Source organism: Pelobates fuscus, chromosome 12 (genome assembly GCF_036172605.1).
Source record: "Pelobates fuscus isolate aPelFus1 chromosome 12, aPelFus1.pri, whole genome shotgun sequence".
Classification (NCBI taxonomy): domain Eukaryota; kingdom Metazoa; phylum Chordata; class Amphibia; order Anura; family Pelobatidae; genus Pelobates; species Pelobates fuscus.
In genome coordinates this window covers 23,868,773-23,889,562 of record NC_086328.1, presented here as the reverse complement: position 1 = coordinate 23,889,562, position 20,790 = coordinate 23,868,773, and the positions used below count along the sequence as shown (strand labels likewise).

At 46.5% G+C, this 20,790-nt stretch overlaps 1 protein-coding gene across 1 annotated transcript; it reads left to right on the top strand.

The window, feature by feature from the left end:
- The first annotated feature begins 312 nt into the window (after positions 1 to 312).
- On the top strand, positions 313 to 19,299 carry LOC134579294 (uncharacterized). The gene is made up of 2 exons (XM_063438521.1): positions 313 to 767; positions 17,041 to 19,299. Exons 1-2 carry the CDS (start codon positions 450 to 452, stop codon positions 18,412 to 18,414), a joined length of 1,692 nt encoding a protein of 563 aa, XP_063294591.1. The 5' UTR covers positions 313 to 449; the 3' UTR covers positions 18,415 to 19,299.
- Positions 19,300 to 20,790: the final 1,491 nt, after the last annotated feature.

Below are 20,790 nucleotides of genomic sequence, written 5' to 3'. Positions count from 1 at the left end.
CACAGGTAGACACAGAGGTACAAATAAATTCACATACAGATAGATTAATGTACAGCTAAAGACACACAGACACGTTTATGTAAGGAATATATTGTAAAATGTATCGATGCCTAATGTACAATGTCCATGTGTTACAGTTAGTTCTGATTGAAGACACTGCTAGCACATCCTGTGCTCTCAATACAGAACTAGATTTTTAATGTAAAGATCACTGTCTGTTTCTCATTGCACTGATTGTCTGCTGTCCACAAAGGATGGTTTAACCAGTTTCACTTTTGTTTCACACTTCCTCATCCAGAGACTGTTTGATTGTCAGGATCATCAACCAAACAGACTCAGGGCCTTGAACACCCAGAGCCAATCACAGAGACAAAGGGCTTAGAGAATGATTTTAACTTCCTGATGCAAAACTCTGGGCAAAGGGACATCCAGAGCACAGCTTCCAGAAGATGAAGGGGGATGCTGACAGACTGAGGCTTTACCAAGAGTATATTTCATACTATGAAGACAGGAGCAGAGATGGCAGGATTGCATTGTGTGACAAACAGGATGTGGAGGGGCTCAGACACATTGTGTCAGTGTGCAGCCCATCAGCAGAGCTCAGAGGCTCCCATTTCCAGATCATCGTAGAGAACTATCGCAGGAGGCTGGGGGAGCAGCAAAGACAGGGATTACTGAAAACCCTCCTGAAAGGATTCGCCATTCTGGAACTGATCTGTATCAACCTGTTTCTGTACCCCTGGAGGAAAGAGATCAGGACTCTGAAGGTAAAACCTACAACCAGATTGCCAGCACACAACACACTGGTTTCTAGAAATCCACACGTGTTAACCCCTTGATCCCCTAGGAAAAGTAGATTCTAGAGGAAATCGAACGCATGCAATGTAATTAGATGCACTGCATTTTAGTTTTTAAATCAAAATATAACTATCGTGGCAAAAATGCAGCATCATTCTCATGTATTATAAGGTTTTAAAGCACTCACATGTACTGTTGTTGTTGTTGTTGTTGTGTTATTGGCAGCTAGATGGTGTAACTTCGGCATTTTTAATATGTTTTTAAGCATGACAAATTAAAGCAGGCTGTTCAGAATTTCCTGATCTTACAGTGTACTCGTGGTCTGGTAAATAAACTAGGTACTAGATTAGATATAGCCCCCCGTGATCCCTCAGCATGTGTGACATGTACTGATTCCCTTTTATTCCAGAAGTTTGGTCCTCAAGGGGTTAAAGTATTACTATCACTAGTAAGACTGTTGCACAAGCCCGTTGTTAATACCACAAAAAAAATTATAATTTTTTTTCAATTTTTTTAATTTATTTTTTTTATTCTGACAAGTTTATATTTTTAATTAACACACATGGTCTGTACAAGACATGTAAATTAAACAAACCCTTTTGTTGTAGATGTCGTCACCCTAAGCGCACAACTGCAGGGAATTTAAGTATATATGTTACTTAGCTCCGCCATATGATGCGCTTCAGTATATAAGGGAATGAGGGCAGTGGTGTATCCTGGTTTTGTGCTGCCCTTGGCATCACAAAACTCAGGCACTCCCCTGTAATCCCCCCACCCCACCTTCTAAAGACAGACACATACACACTCACTGACAGACACACACATTCACTGACACACACACAACTAGCTAACAGACATACATACTCACTGACAGACACACATACACTCTCACTAACAGACATGCATACACACAGACAGACACACACTCTCTAACAGACACACACAGTAACACACTAACAAACGCACACACACACACACACATTTTATTAAAAAAATTCAATCCCCCCTAGCCTCTCTACCTTTGGGAATGCTGGGGTGGATTCTTGTTTTCCCTGGGGTCCAGTGGGGTTGCTTGGCGGCCGGCCGGTCGGTGAGTGCAGTCGGCGAGGGAGCACTAATCCTCCTGTTCAGCTCCCTCGCGCGCCGCGTAGTGATGCCGGCGCCGGAATGATGTCATATTCCGGCTCTGGCATCACTGCGGTGCACGCGAGGGAGCTGAACAGGAGGATTAGGCTCCCTCGCCGCCCGCCCAGAAAGCTCCACCGCTGCCAGCCCAGGGGGCCCTGAAGTGGCCGCCCAGCCAGCTCCTGGATCCCCCAGGACCAGAGGCTGGCAATGCCTTGTTTACCTCGCGGGAAATACGCCCTTGAATGAGGGGCCATCACTTGTTCCTGCAAAGCATTATGGGAATTTTACTTTTACACTGCAGAAGGTATACTTTTTGGCCACCACAGTTCTAGAATATAGTTTATTTTGTACAAATTCTAGACATATGGTTACCATATGGCAAGCATTGGCATCTACTGGTGACATAATTGGGGTTGTGGATGTGCAGTTGTAACCAGGCCACAGACCAAGCAGCCTTAAATTCTGGTACCTTTTTGTAGTTGGATCACCCCCAAAAAATGGCAAAGTGATAACTGTATAGGACCCGCATCTTGTTGCTGGGCTACTGGTTTCATCAGACTGTCAGAAGGTAAGAAGGAATAACAGGTGATCTGTTTCTTAGTGATTTTAGAACAATGGGTCTTACCTTTTTTTTTGTCAACGGCTAAAATTCTGTATATGGCATTAGCTCAGTGCAAAGGTAGGTAGCCCTCGGCTGTCAGATGTTGAAGACTACATCTCCTATAATGCTTTGCCAACATTATGGCTGTTAGAGCATTATGAGAGATGTTCACAACACCTAGGGTGCCAAAGGTTGCCTAACCTTGGCGCAGTGCCTTATTCTTAAAGGGACACTTAAAGGCACCAAAACAACTTTAGCTTAATGAAGTAGTTTTGGTGTATAGATAATGCCAAATGCGCTCTCCATGCTCAATTCTCTGGCACTTAGGAGTTAAAGGACCACTATAGGCACCCAGACCACTTCAGCTTAATGAAGTGGTCTGGGTGCCAGGTAGAGCTAGGATTAACCCTTTTTTCAGAGAAACTGCTATGTTTTTATTAGGGTTAATCCAGCCTCTAGTGGATGTCTCATTGACAGCCGCTAAAGGGCTTCCGTGCTTCTCACTGTGAAAATCACAGTGAGAAGACGCCAGCGTCCATAGGAAAGCATTGTGAATGCTGTCCTATGAGACTGGCTGAATGTGCGCGTGGCTCGTGCCGCGCATGCGCATTCAGCCGAAGAGGAGGAGGAGAGCTCCCCGCCCGGCGCTGGAGAAAGAGGTAAGTTTAACCCCTTCCACCCCCTAGAGCCCGGCGGGAGGGGGACCCTGAGGGTGGGGGCACCCTCCGGGCACTATAGTGCCAGGAAAAAGAGTGTTTTCCTGGCACTATAGTGGTCCTTTAAATCATTTTGTTTATGCAGCCCTAGTCACACCTCCCTGCATGTGACAATTCCTGTACAGCATCATCTAATATTTACAAGTCCTCTATTGCAAGTTCTGTTTAATTTAGGATTTCTTATCCCCTGCACTGTCAATAGCTTGCTAGTGTGTAATGAAAGTTCAATTTACAGAGCAGGAAATAAAAACTTTTCAAATAAGTTACATCTTATTGAAAATGAAACCATTTTGTTTTCATGCAGACTGTGTCAGTCACATCTAGGGAAGAAGTGACTAGAGCTGCATAAACAAAAGCAAAAGTGATTTAACTCCTAAATGGCAGAGAATTGAGTAGAGACTTCAGGGGCATTGTCTATACACCAAAACTGCTTCATTAGGCTAAAGTTGTTTTGGTGACTATAGTGTCCATATAGGACCCATTTATAACATGTAGTATAATTAATATTAGATGACATTTTGAATAACCCCTCATTTGCACTATTGCCAATGCTTGTTAGGGCTCCGTTGTACTAGAGAGGGCAATGCTGTTACGGTAAACAAACTACTGTTAGCTGACTTGCTCTGTTAGCGAATGGTGGTAAACTGTTGATGAAATGTTTGAGTAGAACTTCATCATTGGGGGCCTGGCCCTGGATGCCTCAGGGACCACTGGCTTGGTCAGACAGCTATAAAGTTATCTCACCTAGAACCAGCGGACCGCACCGTATACTAATGGTACCATGACCACTAAATCTGCATGTAGTGGTTATGGTTCCTAGACTGCTTCGTGTGACCTGCTGATCGTCTTGCGATTTGCCAGAGGCCTGGATTAGTAGGTTTGGCAGGTAATGGCTTTGTGTACAATGCTCTGCCTTATCAAAATGCATGATAAGAACAGAGAATGCATAAGATAAGATATTTTCTCTGTGGATAGCAGACAGACCTTTGGTGCATTGTTAAATATTATGGCCGGGTTTGTTTTAATATGTTACTTAAGATAAATGCTAATTATACTTTTTCGAAGCAACAGCATGCATCATTTTCTCAACTTATATGTTATCTGACGTTTGTGATGGGGTCAGATGTTTTGGGGGGGGTCCATCCTTCAAGTCCTCATTTTTTTTTTTTTTTTTTTGTAAATTCTTTATTATGACGATCAGGTGAGTACAGAATCACAAATATTCATACACCACAACAGTGTATATACGGTATGTCAGATCGTAACTCAACGTTGAAAATAAGCATTGTTAGCTTCTGATCATCTAACATTCAGCAAGCGTCATATGGCTGTTAATCAATCAGTAAAGCGTAGGTAATTTGAGCAAGTTAAACAATTGAACGACTATAGATAGATGCATCGTTGAGAGCTAAAACAGTTCCAGTAACTTCAATAATCAATCAAGCAAGGTTAAACAAGGGGATATCTCGGAGCCCCCGTTCCGCAGTCCTTCCAAGTGACCTGGCATATAGACCTAATAGCCAAGAGAGTAGGTAAGAGCTTCAGTCTCAAACATGGTTAGATGTGACATATATGGCTGAGAGAACCTGCGCATCCCCAGTTGGGGGTAGTGTCGAAGATGTGTAGGCATATGATGTTAAGCGTGTTAAGTGTGTTGTGTTGCAGGCGAGATTGTGAGTTCCAAGCACTTACAATGCACCACTAAGGGCGCCACCCCCAAATCCGCACCTTAATCTGGGATCTCCCGAAGATGGAAATTCTAGTAGTCCCTCGTGTTACATAGGTGGTTTGGGTGTGTCTGTCTACTTCAGTAGTCCGTCAGTCAGACGTCTGATGAGGTGCCTTGGAGTGTCGTAGGGCGTATGTTATATTCCCTTCCTTTCGTCGGTCTAGTGTGTCATACTTTGGGGTCACTTCTCAGTATGGTCAGTTCCCTAGTTGTCCCTTTAGTCAGCATGTGGTGATAGTACTGGTACGCCTCCCTGGGATCTACCGCCTATTTCGCCTATAGCTCGCGCATCCTCACAGTCGGGTACCCCTGATCCGACCTCCCCGGGCCAGTCCGAGCCGCCGCCACTGTGTCCCAGAAGTAGGTCGCGTGGGTTTGAGTAGAAACCTTGTACGTTGTGAAAATGAGAAAAAGAGGGGGGGAGGAAGGAGGGGGGGGGGCAGATGTGGGGGGGGGGGGAGGAGGGTTGGGTTTATAGGTGGCACCATACGTCAGCGCGCGCCCGGGCACTCCTGAACCGTGTGAAATAGTGTGCTTTACGGTCTTCTTGCTCCCGGTCTTGAGAGGTATACATACCACGGGGTCCAGGCTTCGACATGTTTGGTGCTCCTTCCGAGCAGTTCTGCGTATCGCGCCTCGGCCGTGTGTATGTCCTCTATCCTCTGAAGCCAGTCTGTCATAGTTGGTGGTTGTGTTTGTTTCCATTTAGCGGGTATGGATGCTTTGGCCGCATTTAGTAGGTGGCGGATTATCGACCTCTTGTATTGGGCTATTAAGCCTTCCGTGTGATGGAGTAGAGCCATTTCTATGTTGAAGTCAGGTAGGTCTCCCAGGATGATTGTCATTTCCCGTTGTATGTCTTCCCAAAACGGCTTAATCTTTGCGCAATCCCACCAGATGTGTCTTATTGTGCCTGTGTGGGTTTCACATCTCCAACAAGTGTCTGTAGACCCCGGGAATATTCTACGTAGTAGGGATGGAGTCCTGTACCAGTGGGAGAGTAGCTTGAAGTTGACCTCCTGGTAGTTGGTACTAATGGAGCTCTTGTGCTGCAAAATCAATATCTGTTCCCATTGTGTGTCAGTAAACGTCCTATCCGTCAGCTCTTCCCATCTTCTCTTGAACGCCGTGTTCCGTGTGCGGTCTCCTGTTATTAGCTGTTGGTAGATGACTGAGACACTGCCATCGGCGGCGGAGCCGGTCATGCAGGAGCGTTCAAACCACGTCTGTTCTCTATGTAACGCTACCCTGTTGGGGAGGTTGTAGTAAAAATGTCGTAGTTGCGCGTAATGAAATCTGTACATTAGTGTCGGTTGTGGTATTCCACTCCATTCCCGAAGATTTCGTATTCCCGCGTTACTGAGGACCTCGAATATCGGGACAAAGTCTCCACTTCCCTCTATTGGCCAGGAAGAACGATGTAGTCCTCCGCCTATCTCCGAATTATGAGTTATCGGTATCAGGGGGCTCGGCTGTGGGGAGATATGTTGGTTTCGTCTCAGGTGAGACCATGTCTTTAACGTTTGAATGACGGGTGATTCAGCGCCCAGCTTCGATGTTACGTCCGCCGAGTTATGCCATGTGAGTCTGGGGAGGGCTTTGTTTATGACTTCTCTATTCAATGCCACCCACAGTTTGTCATCAGATGCCACATGCCAGTCCCTGATCCGCTGCAGTACCGTGGCATGGAAGTATTTGCGGATATCTGGTAAAGCCAGGCCCCCCCAATTCTTAGGTAGGCATAGCTTGTCAAAGCTGAGTCGTGCCCTTTCTCCCTTCCAGACGTATTGTATCACCGCCGACTTAAGAGATGTAAAAAATCCTGGCGGGATGTGCCAGGGAATGGTGTGAAAATGGTAAAGTAGCCGCGGGAGAATGTTCATCTTTATTACCGATATACGTCCCTGCCAGGAGATGTGGTCGTAATTCCAGCTCTTAAGGTCGTTTAGTATTGTGCGCAAGAGGGGGATGTAATTCTTGGCATACAGTTCTTTCGGGTTCCTGGGTATCCAGATTCCTAGGTATCGCATCTGGTCCTGGCACCAATGGAAGGGGTACTCACGTTGAATTCGCTCTCCTGTGTTCGTCGGGGTTGAGACGTCTAATAGTTCGCATTTAGTTAAATTGAGCTTCAGCCCTGATAACTGGCCATACGTATCGAATTCTCGCATCAAGACCGGCAGGGATTCAGCTGGATCATTCACGAAGAAGAGCATGTCGTCTGCGTATGCAGCTACCTTGTGTTCCTGGGTCCCATGCCTAAACCCTCTGATCTCTGGTGTATGTCTCACTCTATCCAGGAACGGTTCCAGCGAGATGGCAAACAGGAGTGGCGATAGTGGGCAACCCTGTCGCGTGCCATTGTGAATGGTGAAGGTGTCCGTAAGCGCACCATTCACCCTTACTCTGGCGCTGGGGTCTGTGTAGAGCGCTTCAATCCAAGTCATCATACCTCTTCCCAGTCCCACTTTTCGTAGTGTCGCCATCATGAAGCTCCAGTTTACCCGGTCAAAAGCCTTTTCGGCATCTGTTGAGAGCATTAGTAGGCCTGGTTTCTCCCTAAGGGCTAATGCTTGTATGGAAAACGCCCGGAGTGTGCAATCTCTGGCTTCCCTTCCCGGCACAAAACCTGTTTGATCCGGATGTATTAAGCGCGGTACATATTTTTGTAGTCTGGTGGCAATGATCTTGGTGAATAGCTTCACATCCGCGTTGAGAAGCGAGATCGGCCGGTAGCTACTGCAGTTTTCGGGGTTCTTGCCGGGTTTAGGGATTACCGTGATAGTAGCTGCTAACGTTTCCTGATGGAATGTGTCTCCCTGCTGGAGTCGATTGAGGGCTGCCATTAGATGTGGCGTAAGAATGTCTCTGAATGACTTGTAGTATCCCACCGAGAGTCCGTCTGGTCCCGGGGCCTTCCCTTTCTTCGCTGCCTTAATCGCCGCCTGTACCTCTTCCGTGGTGATCGGGGCCTCCAGTAGTTCCGCTTCTTCTGGTGTTAGAGCGTCTGGTTGGAAACCTTGTAGGTAACGCCATGTTGCGTCTTGTAGGTCCGCTCCGCGGGCATCGGGAAGTGACGGTGTGGAATTGTACAGTTGTCGGTAGTAGTTACAAAATTCAGTGGCAATTGCTTCTGGGAATTGTGTGAGTGTGCCATCGGTCTTCCGTAGTTCATGTACTTGCGCCCTCGCTTGTTGGGGTCGGATCATGCGGGCTAGGAGCCTCCCACCCTTGTTAGCATGGATGTAGAAGAAGCCTTGGATCGTTGTGTCGCCCTATGGTGTTTGCTGGCTACCAGGTCCGCCAGTTGTCGGCGAGCGTCCAGGAGTGAGCGATAGTGCTCTTCGAGTTGTGATCGCTTGTGTTGTGCTTCCAGTCGGGAGATCTGGTCGGTGAGCTCCAACATACGTCGCTGCGATTCCCTTTTTTTACGAGAGGCAATCCTGATGAGATGGCCTCGAAGTACACTCTTGTGCGCTTCCCATAGCGTCACTTTTGACACCTCTTCCGTGTCGTTTTCCCTGAAGTAGTTGGTGAGATGTTCTGTCAGGGCAGCCTGCACTCCTGGGTCTGACAGGAGCGACTCATTTAGTCTACACTCCGTCTTGGTGGGCCTGAACAGCGGGGAGTCCAGCTTCACGGACACTGCGCTGTGGTCCGACCATGGTGTTGGCGCGATTGTTGCTGACTGTAGGTGTCGTAGGCCTTCCTGTTGTATAAGAACATAATCGATGCGAGAGTATCTCCTATGTATGGCTGAGTAGTGCGTATAATCTCGAGTCGTTGGATGTATGGTCCGCCACGCATCCACCAGTCTTTAGTCCCTCATGGTCTTCTTTATAGCCCTGATCGCGGTTTGTGGTATACTGCTGTGTCCTGTCGAGGAGTCCAGCAACGGATCAAGCGGTGCGTTAAAATCCCCCCCTATGATGAGCGAACCTTCCATGAATATTGCCAGTTGGCGGAATGTTTTGCACAAGAACATCGCCTGTTTTGCGTTAGGCGCATAAATAGAGGCAAAGGTGTATGTCCTCCCCGTAATCGTGCCTTTGATAAAAAGGAACCTACCGTTAGGGTCTGTCTTTTGGTCCAGCAAAGTGAAGGCAAGATTAGCAGCCAACAGTATCGCAACTCCTACCTTTCGGGCTTCGGGGTGAGTGCTGTGGTAGTTGATTAGGTAACCTCTGTCTTTCAGTCTATGGGTATCCGAGGATTTGAGGTGCGTTTCTTGTAGCATTGCTACTGAGATCCGTTTGCGATGGAGTTCCCTTAGGAGGTGTGTGCGCTTCTCAGGCGAGTTAAGGCCTCGGCAGTTCTGCGTGAGGACATGTAGAGGTGCTGCTGTGTACGCCATGGAGTGAGTGTGGGCGAAGTCGCTGGCGTCTCCGTAGTCGTGTTCAGGAGTTCTGGGTCCAGTGGCCCTCGCGCACGTCAACTGCCGGTGGGGGAGGGAGGGGGGGGGGGGATGGATGGGGAAAAAGAATATAAGTACAGTTAGAGAAGAGGGAAGGTAGAACCTTCGTGAGTCACAATTCCCACGAGTTGGGGGCGGCTCAGCCCACGCCCAGTTCAGCCCGTCCCAGGAGGCCCCCGGTGTGAGTGCTCAGAGGTGTGATGTCAATAAGAATCAAAGTTATCCCTTCAATACGAGGGAGTCCTGTGTAGCTGGGTGGATTACAAGACCGTACCGTTCCCTAGCAAGCTAGGGCAGCCGCGGTGTTGGGTCCCCCAGTAGTGTGGTCTACACAGGTGTAAGTCGGGGTGGTGGTGAGACCGAAGAAGTCCAGAGCCACTGTCCAGTCGGCCGCAGAGGCTCAGTGTCTAGTGGTGTAGTAGTGTATGAACTCTCAGAGGGGTGTCCGTGTCCCACTTGTTCCCAATCTGAATTCAATGGCTAGTACAGTGAAAATATCGATTAGTACGGTCACGTAATATGGGGGTATGGGTTAACATCTGTTGGGATATATGGTGTGAGTGGCTGCTGGTCCTTCCCTATGTCGGGGCGGGTAGCCCATTGCTATCTTAAGTTAGTTCAGGTCGTGGGTCGTGCCGGGCCGGCTGCGTATGGAGTGCGTTCTGGGTCCCCCCACCTCCCATAGCGGGCTCTGTTTTGGGTCCCCTATTCTGGGGATAGGAAGCGGAGCTAGCCGTCCGTGGGGGAGGAGAGGGAGGCGCTAGGTGGTATGGGCGCGTGCGAGCCTGTCCGCCGTGGGTGAACGTCTCAATTTGCGACTGTCTTACGGTGCAAGGAACTGACAATGCGACATAGCAAACATATAACATCACTCCTCAGTACCACTCAGAAACCGACCGCCCCCCCACCCAGCCAGACCCACCCGCATCCCCGCAACCCTAGGTATCTTGTGCTACTAGTGAGTCATAGGTGTAGTCCCAGTTTAACTCTCCATATATCCCCTACTCCCTCCGTGGCCCTAGGGCACAGCAGCATCCCTGCCATACTCCCACCCCCAGAGCCATCCCACCCATTACAGCCCGGTACATCAGTATTAACGAAATAAGATCACTTACCCAAATATGTCCCCCAATTGTTCCCCACCTCCCTCCATCCATCTTTTAGATAGTGCTATAGGCAGCTGTTAAGTGATTAATATGACCTGACCAAATCACATTTGCAGCATCAGAAAAACCCACAATATATCAAGTGCTCAAGCGTCCCGTAAGTAACCAACAGTCGTATATAGCGACATAGTTCATGTTCCGCGTGCACAAGTGGGGCATTCCTTGCAAGGGTCCCAACCCGCGGGCAAGTCAGGCGGTGCGTCCCATCCCCATCAGGCCCCCCTCCCCAAGCAACTCGGGGCAGCCTCCCTTCCCCAGGGGCATGTTAGGAATGTGTGGCAACACCCGGTCATGCGTAAGTCTCCGCACATGTGCACGTGTATACAGCATTTCAACAGTCCCGTATAGCGACACAGTTCATGTTCTACGTACATATGTGGGATATTCCTTGCAGGTGCCCCAACCCACGGGCAAGCCAAGCGGTGCGTCCCACCCCCGTCAGGCCCCCCTCCCCATTCAACTTGGGGTAGCCTCCCTTACCCAAGGGCATGTTAGGAAAGTGTTGTAACACCCGGTCATGTGTGAGACCCCATACATGTGTATGCGTGAACAGTACTTATCTGACTTCTGCTGTACGCGGGATGGCGTTGGCATCTGTGGTTATCAGCAGGCCGTGATATGTTGGTGTGTCATGGTCGGTCTTCCTTGCCTGGTGGGTGTAGGTGGGGAGCATAACCTTATTCCTCCGGGTCCGTGGGTATCAGTTGCCTGCGGGCCTGCGGGCGCCTAGGTGTGACGTCTCGTCTCCTTCGCTGCAGGTTCGGAGTGTGAATTCCCTGCCTCTGGTCCATTGGCCCCAGGATCCAGTCGGTGACCTCCGTAGGCGGAAGGTTGAGGCGCTGTAGGAACCTGGGCACCTCCTCCGGCCAGCGTAGCGGGAGCCAGTCGTCATGGTGTCTGGCCAATAGCATAAAGGGGAAACCCCATTTGTATGGGATCCCTCTATCTCTGAGTAGCGCTGTGATGGGTCTCAGGGCCCTGCGGGCCTCAAGCGTGAGGGGAGACAGGTCTTGGTAAAGGGCAACTTCTGCGCCGTTGAAACGCCAGGTGGGCCTTGCGCGGGCTTTGTTCATTATTTTCTCCTTCAGTTTGTAGGAGTGTAGGCAACATATAATGTCTCTCGGTGTGTTATCAGACGTGCGTGCTCTGTTGGCCCTATGCGCCCTATCAAACGTTATGGAGTCTGGCGCATCTGAGCCTAGTATGTCGCGGAACAGCGTCTGTAGTGTTGCTTCCACGACCTCCGCCCCCTCGGGTTCTGGTAGGCCGCGGACCCTAATGTTTGATCTGCGGCCCCTGTTATCAAGATCTTCAGTTTGGCGTCTTAAGTGTAGAAGAATATTGCCTTGCCTGTGTATAGCCAGATTTGAAGCCTCAACCCTCTCTCCAACAGCCTGCACTGAAGCTTCAGCTGCCTGTATCCTGGAGGCCTGTGTGGAGATTTCGGCCTTAAGTGAGTTTACCTCCGTGCGGATCGCCGCATGTAGATTATCAGAGAGGGTCTGCATGTCAGTTTTGGTGACCATTGCTGCTGCCAGGGCTTTTATTGCCTTAATGTCCGCACTGATCTCCGCCAGCGTGGGTGCAGCCGCCTCCGTTATTGGTGAGTGGGCCGGGGAGTCGGCCATGCTTGCGCCCGCGGCCTCGTGGTACTCGGCGGGTGCCGGGGCCAGGTACCCGTCCATGGGACCCGTTTGTGCGGCAGTCGCTGGATGCCTGGGGGTTTGGGAGCCGTCAGGGCGTTTAGTGCGCCCCATTTCCGTGCCGTGCTGGTAAGTAAGCCTGCTATATTTGCTGTGTGGGTCGGAGCTCGTCCCTTAAGCGGCCATCTTCGTTCGCGGCCAAACCACGCCCCCCTCAAGTCCTCATTTAACTGTAATACTTGTCTCACCTCCCTTTAACCCCTTCATGACGGATGACTTGCCAGGGCTGTCAAGATAGATATAAATCAGTTTGTCATGTCTGAGTTTTTGTTGTTAAAATGAACCTGCTATCGAAATTGTCAATGTCTGTGATCCTGCTTCTTGCCCTGTCTATCATCCGAAATTAGTCATTTTTTCCACCCATCTTCTATATAACCTAATTGTAGTTCCTTCCCAACAGATTCAGTGATGCCACTAGCCCGCTTTCATGGGCAGCAGTACCCTTCCTTTTTGCACTGCCTGTGTTTGGGAAGCCTTGGATGGTTTCCCTATGCCTGGCACAGCCCCCAAAATGACGCTAACATGGTAGGAGACTGAAGGTGTGGCAAAGCTCCGTGTATAGATAGAATCACGAGAGGAATTACATTTCTGCAACACATGAAATGGCATGAACGGTACCCTTTAAGTAGAATGACTCTCCTTCTTTTAACAGTTAACATTTCTTAACCATACCTATCAACTTCCATCCCCCACTTACATACCTATCAACTGGCCTGGATACAGCCAGACAGTCCTGACTTCTGTATAAAAAGACAGATGGAAGTTGCTATTAAAAGCTCTCCATTTAAACAAAAAAGCATGCCAGTTGACTCTAGGCAGCTTAATCACTAGAAAAATTGGGTTTCTCTAAATTGTTTTGGTTGAAAAAAAATGTGGTTAGTCCAAATTTTTTTGTAAGTAACTCCCTAATTTTCTATCTTTATGTGGCACTACCAAATTTAAGGGTACCATATTGGGGAGCTGTTGAGTTTGCTAGATAACTCCCCTATTTCGTATCCTTAAATCTGCCAATTCCTCACAAGGATAGCAAATTAGGGAGCTGTGTAGAAGATTGTGCCTTAATTTGATCTACTAAACAGCTGAAAGACTAAAATTAAAAAAAACATAACTTTGAGCTGTTTAGTAGATATCTCCCTAAGTATGTAGGATTAAAGGGACATCCCACTTCACAAATACAAAATAAATTTTAAAAACACTGTTTAGTAGGTATACCCCAAATTAAAATATGCATGTATTTGATTATGCTTTTTTTTTTTAATTAGGAGTATTTCTAAAACACCGCTGCCTTTGCAAACCCTCTCCTTCTAACCCTGCCCAGACTTTCTGTCGTTGTCCAATCACAGACCAAATCAAGACAAAAGGTCCTCGGGGAGGGGGGGGGGGGGGGGACGACGACAATAGGTAATACTGTAATTTAGGGCTCCCACCTGCTGCTCATGGGTGGGGGCAGAGGGGGACAATAGGTCCTTCCCTCCCCCTATTGTCACCGCTTATGGGTTGGGGCTGGGACAATAGGTTACCCTCCCCCCCCCCCATTGTAACTTAGGGCCCCCACCCGCTGCTCATAGGGGGGAACAGGGGAGGGGACAATAGGTTACCCCCCCATCAGGGCCGGTGCAATGCCCCACCCATATGATCTGCCATATGAACTAACGCCAGTGCTGCACACAGTGTGTATTTACATTAAAAAGCCTGCAGGGACCGGCTATAGACACCAGAACCGCTTCAGTGGTTCTGGGGACTATAGTGTCCCTTTAATGTGAGGTAAATTAGAGATTAGTGTCCCTAATAATATACAAGATTGCCTACTTACAACTAGATGAGGATGATGATGGGCTCTGGCTGCAGTTTGGCTCCACTGGTCTGGTGTAGAACAGGCTCTCTGGCGGCTGTTTGTAACTGTGGTCACAAAATTCAGTGTTCCCTTACACAGCTCAAGGTCTGGGCCCCAGGGCTTGACGGTGAGTATGCCCATAAGGCCCACCCATAAGTCTACCTATATGTTCCACCCATGAGCTCGCTCACAGGGAGTGGAGTGTGTAGGGGATGTGTTATGTGTTATTGTAGAGGATTTAATGTGTGTGCTTATGGAATGTAGTGTATGTGGATACCAGTTTGTGTAGGTGATGCAGTGTGTGTTTGTGTATAAGGGATGTGTTGTGTGTAAGGGATGCATTGTGTGAATCTGTGTTTGAATGCATAAGGGATGCAAGGTGTGTGTCTGTGTGTGTGTAAGAAATGCATTGTGTTTCTGTGTGTATGTAAGAGAAGCAGTGTGTGTGTTTGCATGTGTGTGTAAGGGATGCATTGTGTGTTTCTGTGTATGTGTGCAAAGGATGCATTGTCTTTGTGGGGTGAGGGGAGGTTTCTGTTTCCTGTACCCGGCTGGACTGACAGGAAGTGCACACTGAGTGTGCCCTTCCTATCAGTCCGGCCGGGTACAGGAAACGGATGTTCCTGTACCGCGGACCAGAGAGGAGTTTGGCCACGCTACAGGGAAGGGGAGGTGAGGAGACAGGCAGTGCTGCAGCCGCCTGAGGCTCTCTGTAGAGCGCTCAGGCAGCTGCAGCATTGAAAGGGCGGCTGCCTAGTTCACCTTATAGGACGCGCTGCCCCTGCCCCCCATTGTAACTTAGGGCCCTGACCCGCCACTCATATGTGGGGGCCGGGGGGACTGGACAATAGATTCACTCCACCTATTGTAACTTAGGGCCTCCACCTGCGGCTCATTGGTGGGGGTAGGGACAATAGGTTCCCTCCTCCCCCCTGTTGTAACTAAGGTCCCGACCCGCTGCTTATGGGTGGGGGCCGAGGTGGGGACACTATGTCTCCCCTTTTAATTATTTTTAGATGTGCCCCACAAAGGAGCACTTTATAAGTCAGTGGGAGGGGGGGGGGGGCTTTTTTACAATAGTGAGCAGCTACTGGCTGCTCATTGTTTAGTAGACATACCCCTACTCACAGTATAGCGAGTAGGGGCAAAAGGGTGATTTTAATCTCCCTTAATTACTAAATACTAAGTAATATTTACTTGGTATTAGTAAATTTGGCTGAATGAACAATTTTGGTCTTTCAACCTTTTAGTAGATAGCTCCTAATTCCCACTGTATTATATAGGGACAGGCATTAGCAATAGAAAGAGGAAAGTGCTCATGCAATTGTACAGAACACTGGTGAGACCTCACTTGGAGTATTGTACGCAGTACTGGAGACCGTATCTCCAGAAGGATATTGATACTTTAGGGAGAGTTCCGAGAAGGGCTACTAAACTGGTTCATGGATTGCAGGATAAAACTTACCAGGAAAAGTTAAAGGAACTTAACATGTATAGCTTGGAGGAAAGACGAGACGGGGGATATGATAGAAACATTTAAATGCATAAAGGAGGAGACTATATATTTAAAAGAAGAAAAACGACCACAACAAGAGGACATACTCTTAAATTAGAGGGGCAAAGGTTTAAAAATAATATCAGGAAGTATTACTTTACTGAGAGGGTAGTGGATGCATGGAATAGCCTTCCAGCTGAAGTGGTAGAGGTTAACACAGTGAGGGAGTTTGAGCATGGGTGGGATAGGCATAAAGCTGTCCTAGACTTAAAGGAATACTCCAGGCACCCAGACCACTTCTGCCCACTACTCTTAACCCTGCATTTTTTTTATAAACTGCAATAATTACATTGCAGGGTTAACTCCACCTCTAGTGGCTGTCTACTAGACAGCCACTAGAGGGCACTTCCTGGTTTCTAGCACAGGAAACCTGTGCTAGAGCATCGCTGGACGTCCTCACGTTGTGTGAGGACCTCCAGCATCGCTCATTTCCCCATAGGAAAGCATTGAAATGCATTTTCAATGCTTTCCTATGGGGAGTGCTAATACGCATTCGCGGCATTGCCGCGCATGCGCATTAGGTCTCCCCCGGCCGGTGGGCGGGATCAGTCTCTCCCACCGGCCGACGCAATGCGGAGGCGGAAGCAGCGACGTGGGACATCGTCGCTGCCTCCGGTAAGTTACTGAAGGGGTTTTCACCCCTTCAGCAACCGGGCATCGGGGGGTGGGAGGGAGAGGGGACCTGCAGTGCTAGGAAAACGGATTGTTTTCCTGGCACTGGAGTTTCCCTTTAAGATAAGGCCAGAGACTAATTAAAAGTATTTAGAAAATTGGGCCGAATGGTTCTTATCTGCCGTCACATTCTATGTTTCTATGTTACTAAGTGGCTGCAAGATGCAGCTGCGGCACGAATAAGATTGAAATGTAATAAATTTGAATGAAATTTCGACCCGAACAAAAAGTACCGAATTGTGTCCTAACACGAATGGACAAACTGTTCTTATTCTGTTAGGACGAAATTCGGTAGTTTTGTCGGCGTTCGAACGGCAAATGAAGCAACACGAGAACACAGGAGGAGAGGGGGAGTATTGTGGGAACATTTCTTTGACCACAGGAAATGGAGCGGACTTAGCTCCTCCCCTGGGTGAAAGCTGGTCAAGCATAGGAAGAATTTTGTCCATTGTGCTATTTGTTCATTGATTCACTTACATTATGCAATATTAGATTTGGACAAATGGTTGAATCAAACTTTTTTTTTGTCCAAATGCACACTTCTATTAATCTCTAAACCATGCTGTAGTTGAACTTTTTAAATAGCTCTAGATGTTAACCTTAAATAATTAGTAGCCACATGTTAAACTGGTTCCTGGGATTTGCTGTAAAAAAGTGTATTGTAAAGACTTGAAAGTTGCATCTCAATAATATATATTTTTTGTGTGTTTTTTTTTCTTTTTAGAGGTTCACCGGAAACTTTGTATACTACATCGAACCTGTGATTCCAGGGCATACATTGAAAAAAACCCTGCAAAGGGTAGGTTACACCATCATCACAGAGACCGAGTATATTATTGGAAGGAAAATCAATACAGAAGAGGCAAAACAAGTTGCCTTTGAACTGTTTGTGGCCAGAATTCAGTGCCAAGAACTAATTCAGCTGATAAATCAAGGTAAAACAGACTGCTTGGAACCCTTATTTAAAGAGTCTTCTTCTGAGAAAGATGAAGGAGAAGGGACTGAATGTAAAAATGCAGAGCAGCCCTCCACGGACAACAATATGCACGTTTTACTTGGTTTTTCAAAAACCGAGGGTATTGATAACCGGGAATTTAAATGTAAAATAAAAGAGCTCACTACTAAGGGACTGGAGAATAGAGTATTGGAAGAGTCATTGGCATCACCTTTGAAACCAGAAAGTGTCCATGATGATTCAGAAGGTTATTTTAGCAAACCCTTAGACAGTGAAGAATTTATCAATAAATACAGTGATCTCAACCTGGCTCAAAAGCCTATATTCCCAAGACATGAAAGCAAAACTATTCATATGAAAACCCACGAGAAGAAGACTAGTCAGTGGATAAAACCATTACTTGAAGAATCAAATAAATACCTCATCGGTCTAGAATCTTCTGTGAATGCGACGGCCAATCCAAAATCTTTAGATGAAGCAGGTTGGAGCAAAGCCATGGAATTTGTACAAGAACCAGTGAGTGAGGCTAGAGGTGAAAGCAGTGATGCCATGGATTACTCTCCTGGTTGGCATAAATCAAACATAGAAGGAAATTTTGGTAATATGCCCCACAATGACTCTAGAGTGGACTATAGCAGGTCAACCAAGCATGGACAACCTTTAGAGAGGTCAGTAATTAAACTGAAAATGGAAAAAATGAACAATGTGTTTTTACCTTACCCTACTGAAGAGACTTTACCTCCAAACAGTAAAGCACCAACCAGTGGCAATGAGTTGACCAACACTGAGTCAAAGTGGAAATTATCCGTGTGTGAAGATCACTTTAGTGGTGGTTCCACATCAAATACTGTTAATGCGGGGTTGTGTACACCCAAACTCACATTTCCCATGAATAAAGCTGTTGAGTGTAGTGGCGATATAGAAAACATAAGTCACCTTCGAGAGCCTCCAAACTCAACATACATCCCACCAGTTGGGGTAGAGCGGCATATCGGGAAAATCTCAGACTTGCAACCTGAGGAGGACCAATCCTTGTCTCAGTCATCAGATATAGTCCAAATTGATGAAACCATATATAATATGAACACAGATACAAGGGAGGATTTTGTAATTATTACCAGGCGAGAAAATTTCCAAAGTTGAATGACGCTGTGCCGACACAAACCTGAGACTTATTGTTCTAAATTTGACTTTGATTATCTGCTTGCTGCTACATTGAAGCATTTTTACTTCATTCAAAAAAGAAATTCTGAATGGGTTCAGATCCTTATCGTGAATAGGTACACGCATGCCAACATTTCCATGGAGATTTTAAGAAGACATGCCCATCCAGATGGTTCTCCCTTGCAATATGAGTTGGTAGCAGATGCACTAAATCAGTGAAAAAGATACAGCAGCCCATATATCAGGATTTAAACAACCTTAGCAAATAAAATTCCACAGCCATTATATGTAACCAAATATATGCTGACCAATTACAACTGGAGTTGTACTTGTGCCTCACACGGTGGCAGGAATCTTGTTGGTGTATGTAATACCTTGTCTAATACATCACCACTTTGTCTATCTTTACCAGTGGTAAACCACGCATGGTCCTACAACCATTGCAGAACTTCTTTTATCCATGTAGCAAAATGCACTGCAGATTGTGGTGTTCCTGCCCTATTGGGTTTTTTTTTTGGTTGTTTTTTTTAAGCCATACCCTCCTGCTCGATGCTACAGGTAAGTTTACATTGACTGGACCAGTCATACAGGCATAGCAAGGAGAATCGAGGCAATCCATTTTTAAATGAAGGATGAAGAACCGAATTTGTTCTATATTGAATGAGAGTTGATCTGTATATTAATGCATTTTCATTGCATTTTATCTGGAACAGATGACATTCAGGTAACCTACTGACTGACCAGCCAAATTTTAAATTGTGACTATGAAAGAAGAATGTTACACCAGCCTCACCTCACTAGCTTTTGGTGATGACCACACACTACTACCATGTATAGATTGTTGACTATATTCTGCTCTTCACTTGTTGGACATCTTGTTGGTGTTTTTTGGGTTTTTTTCCCGGCAGATGTCTTCGGTGCCAATAATGTTAACATATGAAGACTTAGAAAGCATGAAACACACAGTGCTTCCATCGTGGACTTATGTTTTTATTTATTTATTTTTTTTTTTAAATCATACCTAATTTCATGAACAGCCTTACAAATAAGATGCTTCATCAGCTAGTTTTCTCTATCATGTGGTGCCTTATTTTTCTCCAAAGTACCGGTGTCCTTTACTTGCACAGATAGTAAGGCTGATAAATGGTTTTCAAAATCCTTTGTATCCTGTAGGGTTATTGGATACAGAATCTGTGAAGCTAAGAACTGGTCTTGTAATATATAATATAGTACTCTAGAATGGGTATGGCCACCTGTGGTCTTCCAGGAAGATGATAGAAGTTGAGGTCCAACAACAAAGTGAGGGCTATATTTGCCAAATCAAGAATTAATTGTAGGCATTATCGTTCAAGCTGTTGCAGGACTAGAATTTCCACATTGGCTACATCTTCTCTAGAGCAATCCAAGCCAAGACACATTGGCTACATCTTCTCTAGAGCAGTCCAAGCCACTTCTCATGAATCCTGAGGCTCCAGGTTTAACCAATTCCCAAAATATACGAGCACAGGATTAGTGAGGACTGGTTTAGGAATCACAGTTCTACATCACACCTTGCTAGAACATTCGATTATTGTGCGTATATTTTGTAAGAAAAATTGAATCTCAAATTACTTAAAGAAATAAAATTACCAACCATATTATACATGAGTGATGTGATGCAAATTTCTCAAGGTCTACTATTTTTTGGCTAAATCACTACAGTCAGGATCCTGATCAATGTGTGTCTCACCAGGAAATACTGAACTACACTTCATATGATCTTCTGAAGCGATTGAAGTCCATTGCTGGACATTTTTTATATAAAAATTTACCTGACCAAAAAGCAAATGCTAACTGCTTTTTAGGCCAAATCATTCCATGTTGCTATTGTTAAAGGGACAATCTAAGCACCATCTTACAAAGTGGTTTTAATACAGATACCCTGTCACTGCATCCTGTGTTTTGTTTTTTAAAATACTTTATTCTTGAGACCAATACCCTTTTTCTGTGTGTCTGGACTGTCAATCAACCTTCTGGAATGCTCTCTTCCTGGTTTGCAGTATCAATTTTGTACAACATTTACGTTGGTGTCAGGGCACACTGCAGATTATCTACGGCATCCGGGTTTAGCATGCTGAGTTTATACTTGTGGCTGTGTAGATATCAGCAGTATAGACGGATTTATGCAGTCGCTGCAGAATGCAGGACAGAGAGTAAAACACAAGCCAGTTTTGTAGCTAATAAAAAGTACTTTTTTTAGGGCTCAGAACATGATTGTTTACAAATTTTAGTAAATTTCAAATTGTTCTGGCACTGCTAGAGCATGTAACGTAAATGAATTCAATACCCACAGTGCCACGTATGGGAGTTAGTCCG

Coding starts and splice junctions, on each gene's coding strand:
- LOC134579294 (XM_063438521.1), top strand. CDS start 450: ATGAAGGGGGATGCTGACAGACTGAGGCTTTACCAAGAGTATATTTCA. Junction 768..17,040: donor AAGAGATCAGGACTCTGAAG/GTAAAACCTACA, acceptor TTTTCTTTTTAG/AGGTTCACCGGAAACTTTGT.